We start from the raw sequence: 16,433 nt of genomic DNA, 5'->3' as shown, positions 1-16,433 counted from the left end.
TGCCTACCCAATTCACAATCACAAATGGGAGGAGTAACTTTGGCTCACACTTTTTTGAGATGCAGCTCACGACAAGCTACATTCAGGTATACATGGAGGACTTACAATTTAAGGGGTCCTTTTACTAAGCTGTAGTAAAAATAGGCCTTAGCGTGCCGTTATGCGAGTTTTTCCTCTGTGCTAAGGGCCTTTTTTACCATGACTGTAAAAACCACGATTTTCAATTTTTTTTCCCATTGAAGGCCATGCACTGCTACCATTAAAATGTGACCATTTTTTTAATTACCATGGGAGAACTTACAGCCTCCTATTTTGAAGGTGGTAAGGGCTCCTGCGTTATCCGTGTGGTAACCAATTAGCGCATGGTAATGTAGATGCGTAAAATTGATTAGTGCAGGAATGCACACTGACAGACACCCTCAAACAAAATACAAAAACTGTAGTGTGTGGTTAATGCGTGCACATTCAAAATCTACCATGTGATGCTGTAGCATGTCCAACAGTAGTCCATTTTTTTGTTGCATTAGGCGTACATTAGTGCAGGGGCATAGCTACGGGGGGCCACAGGGGCCTGGGCCCCTGCAAATTTCATCTGGGCCCCTGGTTTAGCTGGTGGGGGTCCCCAACCTCCGCCAGCCAATGCCTTCTTCAGCGCCGGTCTCCGGCGCAGCTGCGTTCCTGCCCCGCTCCTCCTGTCCTGTGCACGCTGATGCTCCTTTACGTGAAACTGAGAAGGAGCGTCAGCATGCACAGGACAGGAGGAGCAAGAAGGAAGAAGAGCAGGGCAGGAACGCAGCTGCGCTGAAGAAGGCTTCGGCTGGCGGGGATTGGGGACCCCCGCCAGCACAGGTATTTGTTTGCGAGGCGAGGGGGGTGCGAGGAGGTGCAAGGCGGTGGCGGGGGGGGGGGGGGGGGAGGCAAAGCAAAGTGTGTCGTGGGGAGGGGGGGCAGCGGTGGGGTGGCACTCAAAATGTGCCCCAAACCTCGGGCTCTGATCCCCTCCCACTGTAAGGTCTGGCTACGCCCCTGCATTAGCGCCTAACACAACTCAGTAAAAGGGCCCCTAAGTTTGTATCTGATGCAATGGAAGGTTAAGGGCCTTTTTTTACAAAGCCGCGCTACCGATTCCCGGTGCGGCAAATGAGAGGAAGCCCATTCAATTCCTATGGGCTTCCTCTCATTTGCCACGTGAGAATCGCTAGTGCGGCTTTGTAAAAGAAGCCTTAAGTGATTTGCTCGTGGTCACATAAAGCTGCAGTGAGATTTGAACTGGGCATCCCTTGTTCTCAGACATCTACTCTGACATGATACTCTGAGGTTCATTTTTTACCATTAGCAGGAATGTGAGTGAATTATTATCTGCTTTCCATTTGTAACATTTCCTTGTGGCACTGTGCATTGCCATGTGGAAGGCAGCCAGTTCAATACCTGAGTTGGATCTTGGATCTTCTGCGCACTGGTGCTGCATAGGCAGCATTCACACCCCCAGGGTGGGGGGGGGGGGGAAGAGGGAAAGTCAGGTATGGAGAGGAAGCCTTCACTAAGGGTGACACCAAGCAACCAGATTTATAACTCAGGACAGAGGGTGAATGACTTCTGAGCTCATGACCGTTGATGCAATGACCACACTAGGAATAGTCCGTTCACTGGACAAATCTCTCTTGTTGTCCCCCTTCTCCTCCACTGCTAACTCCAGGCTTCGCTCCTTTTCTCTCGCGGCACCTTATGCCTGGAATAGACTTCCTGGACCTATATGTCTAGCTCCATCTCTACCTATTTTCAAATCTAGGCTGAAAACCCACCTTTTCACTGCTGCTTTTTAGCTCCTAGCCACTACTCAATTGCCCGCCCCTTGTCCCTTCCTTCCTTCTCACCCATTACTTCCCTCACCCATAACTGTCTTGTCTATCTGTATTATTTAGATTGTAAGCTCTTTTGAGCAGGGACTGTCTCTTTGTATCAGGTGTTCAGCGCTGCGTGCGTCTGGTAGCACTATACAAATGCTAATAATAATAATAATAATAGTGAGAGGATCAGTAAAGACAAGGGAAATGTCTCTGGGTAATTGAAAATGAGGGCTCATTCTTCCAAAATCCCAGCTCTAGTTTCAATTGAGCTGAAGAAAAAGTAAGGAGGAACTACTGTGTCAAAAATTTAAAATAACTAACTAACTCTGGGCTCTTGGACATCTTCTCATTCAGCGCATGCTAATCGGTAGTGCCACTTTGTAAAAAGAGCCATATATAAATAAATATAACCAAGAGAATTCCTTGATGCATCATCCAGAGGTTCTTCCAGAGTGTGATCTATGCTTTGCACGGATATTTGTTTAATTCATAGAGCCTTTTTAAGGAAAGTACAAAACAGAGTATAAATTAATGAATTAAACTATAAAACAAGCCAAGATTTATAAAACCAGAAGACAAAATCAATAGTCAAAAACTGAGTCATCAATATGGACCAACAGTTGGAAACGGAGGAGGCCAAAAGTGAAATAATTGTTTAATGCAGTAATGAGAGAGCCAGAAAGCAACTGTGGTTTGCCATATTATAAAATATATATTCAGAGGGAGTTGTTCCATTCTAGAAGTGTCAGAAACTGAAAGAAATATACGATGGACTTAGAATAAAGATCAGGTAAATTGCTGATCATAGAACAAGTGGGGAAAGTATGCAGAACATGGCTCATGGAATTCTTTCCAACTGTTGTGTATATGTGTATCTTTGTGCATGCATGTTTGTATCTGTATTTCCTTCATGTGTATTGGTATGTGTGTGAATGTCTGTGTGTTTTGTTTGTGTGGAGTGGAATGGTTTGACGTGAATTGTTTGTTTACTCTTTCCAAAAATACTAGGATTAGGGGGCATGTGATGAAGATACAAAGTAGTAAATTTAATATGAGTCAGAGAAATTGTGTCTTCACTCAACATGTAATTAAACTCTGGAATTTGTTATCAGAGAATGTGATAAAGGTGGTTAGCTTAGCGGGGTTTAAAAAAGGTCTAGACAGCTTCCTAAAGGAAAAGTCCCTAGACCATTATTAGATTGACTTGGGGAAAATCCACTGCATATTTCTGGGATAAGCAGCATAAAATGTATTGAACTTTTGTGGGATCTTGCCAGGTATTTGTGACCTGGATTGTTGGAAACAGGATGCTGGGCTTGATAGACCTTTGGTCTGTCCCAGTGTGGCAATACTTATGTACTTAAAGTAAGGGGTCTGGTGACCCAAGGAAGTTTTTAGTTCATGGCCATATCATGAAAATATCTGAGGCTCATTAATAGTGGCCCACCAGTGCCTGTCCTGCTCATCTGCCTGACCGGGTTGCCTGCCTAAGTGAGAGAGAGAGAGGGACCACCAGCTGACTGACTGTCCGAGAGAGAGAGAGAGAGAGAGAGAGAGAGAGAGAGAGAGAGAGAGAGAGAGAGAGAGACCCTTTGCCAGATGTTAGCCACGGTTCTGGTGCCTTCAGAGATCCTACAGCCTGCCTGTCTCCATCTACAGCATCTTGTGTGGGAGAGCTGTCTGTCATCAAGTCTGGTTGTATGTCCCACCATCACAGGTGCAGCCCACTAAGCCCAATAACATCACTATGCACTCCTCCACCGACTGCACCCAGTGAGACCAGTGCCTTGGGGAGTTATAAGACATAATTAGTTTCAGGACTAGGGTGTATGTGTGCGGTCTCCACCCTGCCTTGATAGGAACGTGAATATTCAGTACTTTACTGACATTCTGGGTATAGTAGCATAAGTGCATTTGTTTCTGATTTACACTGCCTAGAGATCTAAGAAAGCACAAAGGCAGACGGTCTGTGAAATCCAAGATGGAAAACAAACGGAGCAGATCGTAGGCAAACAAAACGTGATTTATTAATATAAACAATTGTAATATATGTATACACGCAGAAAAACAGTTTTTGTGCGTGTATACATATATTACAATTGTTTATATTAATAAATCACGTTTTGTTTGCCTACGATCTGCTCCGTTTGTTGTCCATAGAGATCTATGCATAAAGAAATACATAGACTGTATAATAGTAGAAGAATTAGAGCATCTGAAGAGGGGCTTCCAAAGCTGTTCCCACAACTTATCTGAGATAGGCTGCTGAATGTCTTCCTCCCAACATCTACGTAAACCTGTACATTTAGTGCGGGATTTGCTGAGAAGATATTTGTAAATGTGGGAAGCAGTGTGGCCAGTATGCTGAAGCTTCAAATTAAAATCATTAATCTCTGGGGTTTGGGTCAGGAACTGTATTTGTAATCTACCTTTATTTTTCTTTTTTAACATGAAACTAATCTGAAGCCATTGATAAAATTGGGCGTCTGATAACGAAAGTTCTGTTTTCAAATCTGAGAAAGACTACTGACTGCTCATATGGATCATATCTTTTAAGGGCCAAATTCCTATATGCTGCCACTGAGACCACAAAACTTGCTTATTATCAATTTTAAAATTGGGATTATTCCATATCGGGACAAATGACGTATCAGACCAAGGAATGCCCATAGATTTATCCAAGGATACCATTAATTTGTAAGTGGTGTTAATGATCAGATTGGAAACAATGCTCTTAGGAAGGCGCATGCCAATTAGATGGGAATGCTCTAGCAGGTCGATAATGGCTTGTTCAAAGGTTAACCATCTGGGCAGGGAAGTAACATTCACAGGGGCAATCCATTCCATGCCCTGCCGCATAATGAAGGCTTTATGATAAAGCAGGAGATCAGGAAATTTTACTGCTACTGTTTCCTGTGCTGGTCCTGCCTCTTCTGAGGTAAACTTCTGGGCCGGCACAGGAAGCAGTAGCAGCAGACAGAGAGCCGTGGTCCCGCGTCTCTGCCTTGGTTGTTTATTAGCGCGGACCCAGCGAGGTACAACGGGAGGGATCGTGCTGCACAGTGGGTGGATGAAAGGGGAGGGAGGGAGAAAGAAACAGACACTGGTTCGGGTCCTAGGGGAGCTCTCGAGTGGTGGTTGTTTGCTGTTGCTGGACTAGAGGCATCTGCAGCCAGACCAGCACCGATTGGAGGGTTGTGAAAGACTGGGTGGGCCTGAGCCGAGATTGAGTGGGCCCGGGCCCACCCGTAGTTACGCCCCTGACTGTACGTGTGCTACTTGTGTGCTAAAATATAAAATGTTATTTTTACCTCTGGGGACAGGTCTGGGGGTGAAGATTGGACGTGCTCTATGCTAATTTGCTAATTAGCACATGACCTTTAATAGGGAAAATAGAAAAATTACTCATTTTACACCTGCGATAAAGGTGGCTTTAGTGCATGGAAATGACGTGTGTAAGGATGCTATAAGGCCACAGAAAGGTGGCATATCAAATCCTTCCCTTCTTTCCTTATTTAGGAGGCAGTAAGAGGTCTTGCATTAACTCCATGTTAGTCACTTAGGTGCCCTTTTATTAAGCTGGGGTAGGCACTGGCACATGCCTACCATGCGCCAAAAAGCACTGCTGCGGGACGCGCTGAGGCATCCTGCGGTACTGTGAGAGAAAAACCGCTGGCAAGCGGAGAACTCAAACGCCCCACGGTAAAGACAACAGAGAACAGAAAGTGGGAGAGCGACCAAGGATATCAGAGACTGGAGGATGTTCTTAAAATGAAAGTTTATTAAGAGTTTCGAAACTCTTAATAAACTTTCATTTTAAGAACATCCTCCAGTCTCTGATATCCTTGGTCGCTCTCCCACTTTCTGTTCTCTATCCTGCGGTATTGTGGCAGTCCGTGTGCACTAATTCCGCACATTGCCGTGCACGGCGTAATTAGCATGGGGTTAGTGTGGGAGCCCTTAGCGCTTTCAAAATAGGTGGTGGATAAGGGCTTCTGTGGTAATGGCCACGCCCTAATTGAGAAATTAGTGTGGGGTTATTACAGAAAAATATACAGATGCAGCCATTTTAGCGCTGCGCTAAAAGTGGCTGCAGAGTGCGGGAAACCCAAACGCTAGCAGCGCTAGCTGCATTTTAGCATGACTTAGTAAAAGGGCCCCTTAGTGTGTGGTAAGGGCAGCGTCTTAACTGCCCACTCTTTCCCCCCAACACAAAAAGTAGTTAATGTGCGGTTTACTGTGTGGTATCTGCTAAAAATAACAAAGATCGCAGCTCTGTTCTAGAAGTTACCAAGTGGTAAACTGTGTGTGAAGTAAAAGGGCCCCTCCATGTGTGACAGTGAAAACCCATTCCCACCTATGCTCCCAGGAATGCCACTGTGCAGTGCAAGTAAATTTATTCACATACAAGTGGGTAGAAAAGTACATTTCTGAGTTAAAGCGCTGTTTTAACACTGAAAATGCTTTTGAAAATGACCTCTAAGGACTAGATTTTATATATAACACTGAAAAATCATCATAAAAAAATAAGCACTAAGTGCTATTCTATAAATGGCACTCCAAATTGAGTGCTATTTATAGAACAGTGTTTAGCGCCAGAAACCGTGCCTGACTTTTAGGCGCAAGGATTTATACCAACTAAAACCTGGTATAAATCACTGTGCTTAAATTAGGCGCGGATCAGGCGTATTCTGTAACAATGTAGGTAAATTCTTGGAATGCCCATGACCCTCCCATAGCCATGCCCCCTTTTTAGATCTGCACACTAGAATTTACTTGCACATCTGCAAGATGCGCAAATAAGTTCTAATTGTTGCCAATTAGCATGGATAATTGATTATTAGCACCCAATTATCAGCACTAATTGGTTCACTATTCAGTTAAATTGCACCTTCAAACTGGGCGCGTGCCCAAGTTCCCCATTTGCAATTTGAGTGCCATATATAGAATCTGCTTAGATGGCGACATCGGCTGTGATGAACTAAAGCCGGTGCCGGTCAGACTTGTAGGTCTGTGTTCTGTGTATGGCCTTCTGGTTTAGGATGGGCTGGAAAGGGCTTCAACTGCAACTTCAGTAGCTGGAATCGAGGACAGTGCTTGGCAGACTTTTACGGTCTGCGTCGCGCAAATGACAAGACGGATTCAGATAGACTGGGGTGGGCTTTGACAGCAACTCCAGTAGTTGGAACATAAGGACAGGGCTGGGTGGACTTCTATGGTCCATGTCCCAGAAACGCCAAAGAAAGACCAGGATGAAGTATATAATATCGTATTCATTGTTGATTTAATCATGAATCGATGTGACTGTTGGGCAGATTGGATGGACTGTTCAGGTCTTTATCTGCCACCACTTACTATGTTACTATCAGGCTTATTTTCGAAAGTGATCGTCGGCCACCTTCCGACATAAATCGGGAGATGGCCGGCGATTTCGCAAAAGCGGCAAAATCGGTATAATCGAAAGCTGCGTTTTTGACACCATCACTGCTTTCCCATCGCCGCGCCGGTGAAAGTGCAAGGGGACATGTTGGCGCGAAGGCGGGACATGGGCGTGGCTACCAGATGGCCGGCTTTCGCGGATAATGAAAAAAAAAAGCGGTGTTCATCAGTATTTCGCCGGGTTTACTTGGTCCTTTAATTTTCACGACCAAGCCTCAAAAAGGTGCCCAATTGACCAGATGACCACCGGAGGGAATGGGGGATGACCTCCCCATACTCCCCCAGTGGTCACCAACCCCCTCCCACACTAAAAAAATAAAAATAAAACACTTTTGCCAGCCTCTATGCCAGCCTCAAATGTCATACCCAGCTCCCTGACAGCAGAATGCAGGTCCCTGGAGCAGTTTTTAATGGGTGCAGTGCACTTCAGACAGGCAGACCCAGGTCCATCCCCGCCCCCCTTCCTGTTACACTTGTGGTGCTAAGTGTTGAGCCCTCCAAACCCCCCCAAAACCCACTGTACCCACGTGTAGGTGCCCCCCTTCGCCCATAAGGGCTATGGTAATGGAGAGTTGTGGGGAGTGGGTTTTGGGGGGCTCAGCACCCAAGGTAAGGGAGCTATGGACCTAGGATGTATTTGTATATATTTTTTTAATTTTTAGAAGTGCCCCCTAGGGTACCCGGTTGGTGTCCTGGCATGTCAGGGGGACCAGTGCACTACAAATGCTGGCTCCTCCCACGACCACATGCCTTGGATTTCGCCGGGTTTGAGATGGCCGGCATGTTTTTCCATTATCGCTGAAAAACAAAACCGGCGATCTCAAACCCAGCGAAATCCAAGGCATTTTTTGAAAATACAGTTCCGGCCAGCTGTTACGCCGCTGCCAAAATAGATCGACCTATTTCGCCGGCGACATTCGATTATGCCCCTCCACGTCACAGGGGTAAGTGGGCGAAACCATTGCATAGATCTACATGCCTAAAAAAGGTAAAGAGTGGATTGGAGTATTAAAACCATCGTATTTGTGCTGTCCTCAATGTCATGTTGAATAATTGATATTTCAAAGAAGAATAAATTCAGTAATATGTTGATGTTTTACTAGTTTCATTTTGAATTTACCAGTTGTCATTTAAACATAGGAAACCTAGCAAAAACAAAGAATCCTAATGTGTATATTGACTACAATTATATTGCAGATAAAACTACTGGAGGTATTTGAAACGCCCACTGAAATCAGCTTGGTTCTGGAGCTAGTAACAGGTGGTGAACTATTTGACAGGTGAGTGCCATATGGAATAACTGACTGTTTATGTTTATTAAACCCAGTAGCGGCCCTACCATTAGGCCACCTGCGGCCCCCTTTCTTTCCTCTACCCCCTTCCCCGAGTTTACATTCTTTTTCCATTTTTCAAATGTCGGCAGCAGTAGCAATTCCTATACGCTGCCCTGTTGCTGGCACCAGCCTCTTCTCTACTGCTGCCCGTCTCTCTGACGTAACTTCCTGTTTCCTCAGAGATGGGCCGCAGTAGAGAAGAGGCTGGTGCTGGTGGCAGGGCAGCGTATAGAAATCGCTGCCGTCGCTGGCTTTTGGAAAACAGAAAAAGAAGGTGAACTCGGGGAAGGTGGCGGAGGAAGGAAAGGGGGGAGATGTCGGATTTTGGCCCGGGGGGACGGGGACTACAGCATTTTATCTTGGGCCGCCACTGATTAAAACTTTTATACTGCCTGTACTGACAGTGCATATCTAGGCGGTGTACAATCTAAAACCAACATTTAGGGACCCTTTTACTAAGCCACGGTAAAAAGTGCCCTGTGCTACGTTTGGCGCTTGAAATTGGCACACGCTGGGCCATTTTTTACCATGGCAGGAAATAATTTTCTACTGCAGGAAACCCTACCCCCAGCGGTAGGGTCAATTTGGCACATGCTACCCACGTGGTAGCCCTACCATAGCTTAGTAAAAGGGCCCCTTAAACAGGAAAAGAACTCCATAAATTAAATAGGAAAGTCTGCATTCAAAGAAGAACATTCATGGAGTGGAGGAGTAGCCCACTGGTTAGTGCAGTAGGCTTTGATCCTGGTGAACTGGGTTCAATTTCCAGAACAGCTTCTTCTGACTCTGGGCAAGTCACTTAACCCTCCATTGCCATCTTCAGGGGTTTAACTTAACAAATGATTCAGGCTGCTTCCACCTGTAGGAGTCCCGTCATGTGGAAGCAGCCTGAATCATTTGATAAGTTAAACCCCTGAAGACGCGGAAAAGTGAAACGTATCGATTGCGTTGGGTTTGACAACTGCGTTTTAGTTCAAGAGAAGAAAGCTCACAGCAATGGAAGTTAAGTTTGCGATTTGAATATGATAATGAAAGAACATCACTGAGGTACCGAAGGAGAATGTGAAAAGTGACCCGAGGAGTCAGTACAGTGTTGACAAAAGGAAAACAGCTATAACATTCCTTAAAAAAGGAACGTTTACATAATAACTTTGGTTGATATATATCATTAATGATTGCAACACAAGAAGCTCTTCAGCACAGAAAGGATTTCTTATAACATTTGGACTCAAAATATAGAGAATACCAATTTGTATTTGTAATAACAAACGTAATGTATTTGTGTAGTGATAAGAAATGTTATATTGAAGTGTTAGCTTCATATCTCCTTAAGGGTAAAGTGATTATGGGTAGGTAACAGCAGTGCTTTTTTTGTGCCGGTACGCAATGGTGCGGCGTACCGGCACCTTTTTATTCTCTACCCCACAGGTGCAGGTCTCCTTCCCTCCCGATTCAGCTTCCCGACCAGCAGCCCGACTCAGCTCCGTTCCTTCTCCCCTCCCCCCGGCAGCTCGACTTAGCTCCCCGACCGGCAGCCCGACTCAGCTTCGTTCCTCCTCCCCCTCCCCTCCCCGGCAGCACGACTCAGCTCTGTTCTTTCTCCCCTCCCCCCCCCCCCCGGCAGCTTGACTCAGCTCCCCGACCGGCAGCCCGACTCAGCTCCGTTCCTCCTCCCCTCCCTCCACCCCGGCAGCCAGACTCAGCTCTGTTCCTTCCCCCCCCCAAGCGTTTAACCCTTTTACTGTCCGTGGCAGCGACGTCAGTAAAGAAGAAGGCACTGCAGGCTCGCCTCCAGCTTCTCCCTTCTCTCTTCACACAGTGTCCCGCCCTCGCGGAAACAGGAAATGCATCATCGGAAAAGGCGGGACACTGTGTGCAGAGGGGAAGAAGAAGCTGGAGGCGAGCCTGCAGTGCCTTCTTCTTTACTGAAGTCGCTGCCACGGACATCCAGCAAAATTCCTCTTTCCCCTGCCCCCATTCATCCATCCATGTCCAGCAACTCTCCATTCTCCCCTGCCCTCTCCTCCATCCACCCATATCTAGCAAATTTCCTCTCTCCCCTGCCTCCATTCATCCATCCATGTCCAGCAGTTCTCCTCTCCCCCCTGCCCTCCCCTCCATCCATCCATGTCCAGTAACTCTCCATTCTCCCCTGCCCTCTCCTCCATCCATCCATCCATATCCAGCAAATTTCCTCTCTCCCCTGCCCCCTCCATCCATCCATGTCCTGCAATTCTCCCCTCTCTCTCCTGCCCTCCCCTCCTCTCCTGTCCAGTGATCTCTTCTCTCCCCCTTCCCCTCCCCTCTTCTCCATGTCCAGCGATCTCTTTTCTCCCCCTGCCCTCCCCTCCTCTCCTCTCTATGTCCAGCGATCTCTTCTCTCCCCCTTCCCTCCCCTCCCATCCATGTCCAGTGATTCTCCCTGCCCTCCCTCAGCTCCCCGACAGCCCTCCTCTCCGTTCGTTCCTGCCCCCTGCACGTTTAACCCTTTTATTTTCAGTGGCAGCGACAGCAGTGAAGAAGACAACACAGTGTGCTTGCCTTCAGCTTCTCCCTTCCCTCACACAGTGTCCTGCCTTCTGTGATGATGAATTTCCTGTTTCCACAAGGGCGGGACACTGTGTGAGGGAAGGGAGAAGCTGGAGGCAAGCCTGCAGTGTGTTCTGCTTCACTGTCGTCGCTGCTACTGAAAATAAAAGGGTTAAACGCGGGGGGGGGGGGGGTGGCATGGAACGGAGAGGAGGGCTGTCGGTCAGGGAGCTGAGAGCTGAGGGCAGGATGGAGGGAGAGCTGCCTGCAGCATTGCTCCAGCCCTACGTTTGGGGGGGGGGCAGTGCCCCCCTCGCCCCCCAAACTACGCCCATGGTGCTGTGGCAAATCCTGAACTCCCTCCCACCGCCACCTGAACTGCTGCTGCTCCCTCATTATGTCTCTTTTTCTATTCCCTTTCCTGTGCCCCATAAGTCCTGCATCTCTTCTTCTCCCTTCCACCGGCTCTTTGTAGCCCCAGGCCCCTGTACCTCTCTGGTAGTGGCGATTGAGACAGTTTTCCACCAACATCGGAGCTGCCTTCTTCTTTGGAGCATCCCACCTACTTTGATGCAACTTCCTGTTATCCGCATAGGTGGGGCGTGCCTGAGAAGAGGCCATGATACTGGTGAAAAACTTTCTTAATCATCACCGCTGCTGGAGAGTTACAGGAGACTGGGGCTACGGAGGAGAGCTGGCAAGAGGGAGAGATGCAGAGCTCACTGGGAGTGGGGAAGAGAGACTTGATTGGAGGAGGAAGGTTGAAGGGGAGAGAAGTCAGACTTGTCAGAGTGTGGGCAGGCCTGGAAGAGAGAGGAAGAGACGTGGCACTCAAGTGGGGTAGGGTGGGCAGGGCAGGATCGTATGGGAAAAAGGGAAAAAAGAAGGGAGAAGCTGAATATGGGGAGAGACAAGGACAAAGAAAAGATGCTGGGCAGGGAGGAACATTGGGACAGGAAAAGGGGGAGATGGAGACACAAGGGGGCAAAGGAGGCCCCCCCAGGGTTGCTCCAGGTGAAGGTGAGCAGTGGAAACAATGTGGGGGGGAGGTCAGTAGAGAACTGTGTGGGGTGGAGACGTATGGGGGGGGGGGGTGCCACGAAAAATTGCTCGGACACCAAGGGTGCCGTGAAGCAAAAAGGTTTGGGAACCTCTGGTTTAGCCATTGAATTAGCACATTAGAGAGGACGACTCCTAAACATGTGGGCCCTAGTTTGCTTCTGCCTTAATTCTGTCCTCTGTGGAAGACCAAGGAAAATCTCTGATAGAACTGCCCCAAAACTGGTCAGATATGCAAATGATCTGCTGAAAAGTTTAGTGTATACAGTTTTCCACAGGTCCACAGTATAGCATTGCTTACACAACAATGATCAGCTGCCAGAGGGAAACTTTTTCTACAATCTCATCAGAAAAGTCATCATCTGAAGAATGCAAAAGAAAAGCTTAATAAGTCTGAAGTGCTTTGTAACAAAATACTTTGGACTGACTGTTGAACTAATACCATTTAAGATATATTTGGAAAAAGGATGAAACATTTGAAGAAAAGAACACTTTGCCAACTGTTAAACACAGGGGTGGATTTATTATGCCTTGGGGCTGTGTGGCAGCCAGTGGCACAGTAAATACTGTGTGGGTGGAAGAATGGATTCAACTAAATATCAACTTATTAGAGAAGCTAATTGTATCACAGTCATTTAAGAAAATGAAACTGAAAAAAGGTTGGATATTTCAGCAAGACAATGATCTGAAACAAATTTAACCATGAAATGCTTACAGGTCAGAAAGAAGCAGGTTTTGGAATGGGCTTCACAGGTCCCAGACTTGAATATTTTTGAAAATCTGTGGGGTGATCGCAGGTATATAGGGGGAGATTCTATATATGGCACCTAAAAAATCAGCGCTGAAATCAGTGCCGACTACATTTAAGCACACTGGGCCATATTTTATAACTACGTGCGTAATTTTCAGAGCACCCATGAAATGCCCATTTCCCTGCCCTTAACCATGCCCCTTTTTGCCTGCGTGTGTTAGAGGTTCGGCGTACTTAATTACAGAATACGCTTAGCGAGTTGTGCATGTAAATTCTAATCAGTGCTCATTATTGGTTGTTAAGTGCTGTTATCAGCACTCATTAGCTTGTTAAGCTTGCAGCGTTATGCGCATTGTTATACTGTAGAATCTACGCCGATTTTGGTGCGGATCTCTAAGCGCGCTATATAGAATCTGGGGGATAGTGCATGCAAGGAGATCAGGGCCTCCAATAGACTGAGCTGGGCCCAGGGCAGAATCGCAGTTGCCGCCCCCCCCCCCCCAAATCGTCATCGCCACTGCCTGCTTGAAGTACTTTGGCTGGCCCCGCCAGCTGCAGGCAGCGTGGCTCCTTCCTCTGCCCAGCATTGCCTGCCCCTGCAGCTGCTTTCCTCAGGTCGCACATGCTCAGTCTCAAAACTGAGTATGCACAGCCTGAGGGCCCAGCAGCTGCTAGGCAGACAATGCAGGGGGGGGGGGGGGGCCTGGCGCCAGAGTTTTCTCTCTCCGGCTCTTGTTTGGACGTGGTCACCCGGATCCCATCAGGAGCAAGAGAGAGAGAGAAAGCCCTGCGCCTGGCCCCCCCGTGGAGGCCCGGGCCTGGAGAATTTTGCCCCCCCTCTCAGCGGCCATGAAGCAGATCTAAGAATATTTCTGAGCTAGAAGAGTTCTGCATTTGCAAAGGAGAGCACGGGGAAACTTTTTAAAATTTGGAAGCACGGGTAGTATGGGTTGTGAAGATAACTTTTTAAAAACTGCAGTTAAATCGCTGTCCATTTTTAGACACACGGGGTCAGTCCAAAAAAAGTCACGTAAAGTTAGGTTCCAAACTATCACTAAAAACTAACCTGTTCAAAAAGGCATACCCCACCGATCCAACTTAAATGCCTGATCCCTGCCACACAACAAAACTAAAGTACATAATGGACAAAACGCAATTCTTCCGATGTACGCTTCCCTAATGTGGCTCTGCCACATGAACTTTATCTTACCACAACATCACTTTGTATTTGTTCTCACCGGAGTCTGCAGACGCCTCTCCGGTACTATGTAAGCCACATTGAGCGTACAAATAGGTGGGAAAATGTGGGATACAAATGTAACAAATAAATAAATAATTCTCATGTAAAGTGCAAATTCTGTAATGGTCAATACACACGTAACTTCCATTCTAGAACTCTAACATAAGTTGGCATTTATACGCCAATGTTTAGGCACGAGCATTTATGCCATGGCAATAGCAGGCATCATTGCTCACGCCTAAATGCTGGCAGTTGTGGCATAAGGTTCATAAGGTGTATCTGTCTGTTTTTAGATGGTTGGTTCGGGTTTTGATACTTTCAAAACTGGTCTATTGCCAGGGCCGTGCATAGGGTCTCTGGCGCCACCCTGCAGTTGGCCCCGCCGGTGCGCCCCCCCCGAAAACGATCGCTACACTACCCGCCCTCTTCTCCCCAGATCCTTTTCCTTTTTGTTTAAATTTACCTCTCCGGCGCGCGGCAGCGTAGCGTTAGTGAGAAGGAGGCGGCACTCCCCCGCCCCGACGTGTCTTCTTCCCTTCGCTCAGTGTCCCGCCTTCTTCTGACGTCATTTCTGATGTCAGAAGAAGGCGGAACCGAGCGAAGGGAAGAGACTGACACGTCGGGGTGGGGGAGCGCCGCCTCCTCACTAACGCTATGCTGCCACACACCAGAGAGGTAAATTTAAACAAAAAAAAAAGGACAAGGATCTGGGGAGAAGAGGGCGAGGTAAGCATGGTGCGGCGGGGCGCCCCCCAGAGGATGGCGCCCTCCTGCCATGCTTACCTCGCTTACCGTGTCAGCACGGCCCTGTCTATTGCAACTCTATTATTTATTTATTTAGATTTTGCTCACACCTTTTTCAGTAGTAGCTCAAGGTGAGTTACATGCAGGTACACTGGGTATTTGTATCAGTTGCACAAAGTTGCTGAAGTCTAAATTACAAGTACAGAATGCAGCGGCAAGAATTATTCTTGCAGCAGACAAATATGATCATATTACTCCTTTGTTATCCTGTGCTACCATTAGAAGCAAGATTTCAATTTAAGGCATCAGCTTTGACCTATCAAGCATGGTGTGAATCTACCCTTGTGCTTATTTAGGTTTTCATCTTGGCTTTTTAAATGATTTTATTTCTAGGTCTACTAGAAGTTTCCCTCATTTCGCCATGTAAAGGCAGAGAGGATTTTTCAATCCACTTTTCTATATCAGGCTGCCCGGTTTTGGAATTCTCTTCCTTCTTTTCTCAAGAATTTGTGGTTATCGTCAGTTTAGGAAAGCCCTTAAGACAGTGGTTCCCAAACCTGATCCTGGAGGCACCCCAGCCTTTCAGGTTTTCAGAATACCCACAATGAATATTCATGAGTGAGATTTGCATGCACTACCTCAACTGCATGCAAATCTTTCTCATGAATATTCATTGTGGGTATCCTGAAAACCTGACTGGCTGGGGTGCCTTCAGGACCAGGTTTGGGAACCACTGCCTTAGACATTTCTTTTTAAGAAATTTTATTAATTTGTGGTAACTGAGTTGTTTTTTTTTTTTTTAAGTATTGTATAATCTGGTTTAAACATTGTAATTCCTGATCTTTGTTTAGTTTTTGTCTGTTGTTACATGCAGCAAACTTTTGTCGTGTTTTGCAGGTTATAGAACTGTAGCAATAATAATAATCTTCTATATAAATAATTCCCACCTCTAGCGTTCTGAAGCTCACTCCGTGGCAGTGAAGCCCTGAAGCCGTGAAGCCATGAAGCCCTGTAGTGTTCGTAAGCTCTCAGTACCAGTCATAGACCCCCCCTCAGCCCCGCCCCACCCCACCCACACATAATTCACAACTCCAACGTTCTGAAGCTGCCTCAGTCCAAGTGAAGCCCTGAAGCCTTGAAGCCCTGTAGTGTTTGTAACCTCACAGCCGCACTCAGCCCCCCCCCCGCACAATATGTCACTCTGCCACTCACAGCACCCCTCTCACTCCCGCTCCAGCCAACCCACCAGCACTCAACGAAAGCTGCCGACCCCCTCCCCCGCCACCACCACTACCACCAACTTTGCACCCCCCCCCCTGCTGACGACCCTCCCGCCGCCAACCCGCCGTCGCCACCCTTGGTGCATCAACCCCCCCCCCCCCTGGTGCATCACCCAGGCCCCACCCCCGGGCACATTAACCCCCTCGCCACCCGCAGCTGCCACTGGTAACGCTGTCTGGCTGCTGTTGCTGCTTCTCCTGTTGAGCAGC

General features: G+C 47.3%; 1 protein-coding gene across 2 annotated transcripts in view; it reads left to right on the top strand.

Annotated features, from left to right (window-relative positions):
- CAMK4 (calcium/calmodulin dependent protein kinase IV) overlaps window positions 1-16,433 on the top strand; it is a 380,765-nt gene that overhangs the window by 220,863 nt on the left and 143,469 nt on the right. For both annotated transcript variants that reach the window (XM_030193470.1, XM_030193471.1), the window contains exon 4: window positions 8,484-8,566. In XM_030193470.1, coding sequence (XP_030049330.1) covers window positions 8,484-8,566 — 83 coding nt within the window. The remainder of the gene's footprint in view (window positions 1-8,483; window positions 8,567-16,433) is intronic.

The sequence above is a fragment of the Microcaecilia unicolor genome, chromosome 2 (assembly GCF_901765095.1).
Source record: "Microcaecilia unicolor chromosome 2, aMicUni1.1, whole genome shotgun sequence".
Classification (NCBI taxonomy): Eukaryota; Metazoa; Chordata; class Amphibia; order Gymnophiona; family Siphonopidae; genus Microcaecilia; species Microcaecilia unicolor.
The sequence above is the reverse complement of the archived record's forward strand: the minus strand, read 5'-3'. Positions and strand labels throughout refer to the sequence as shown.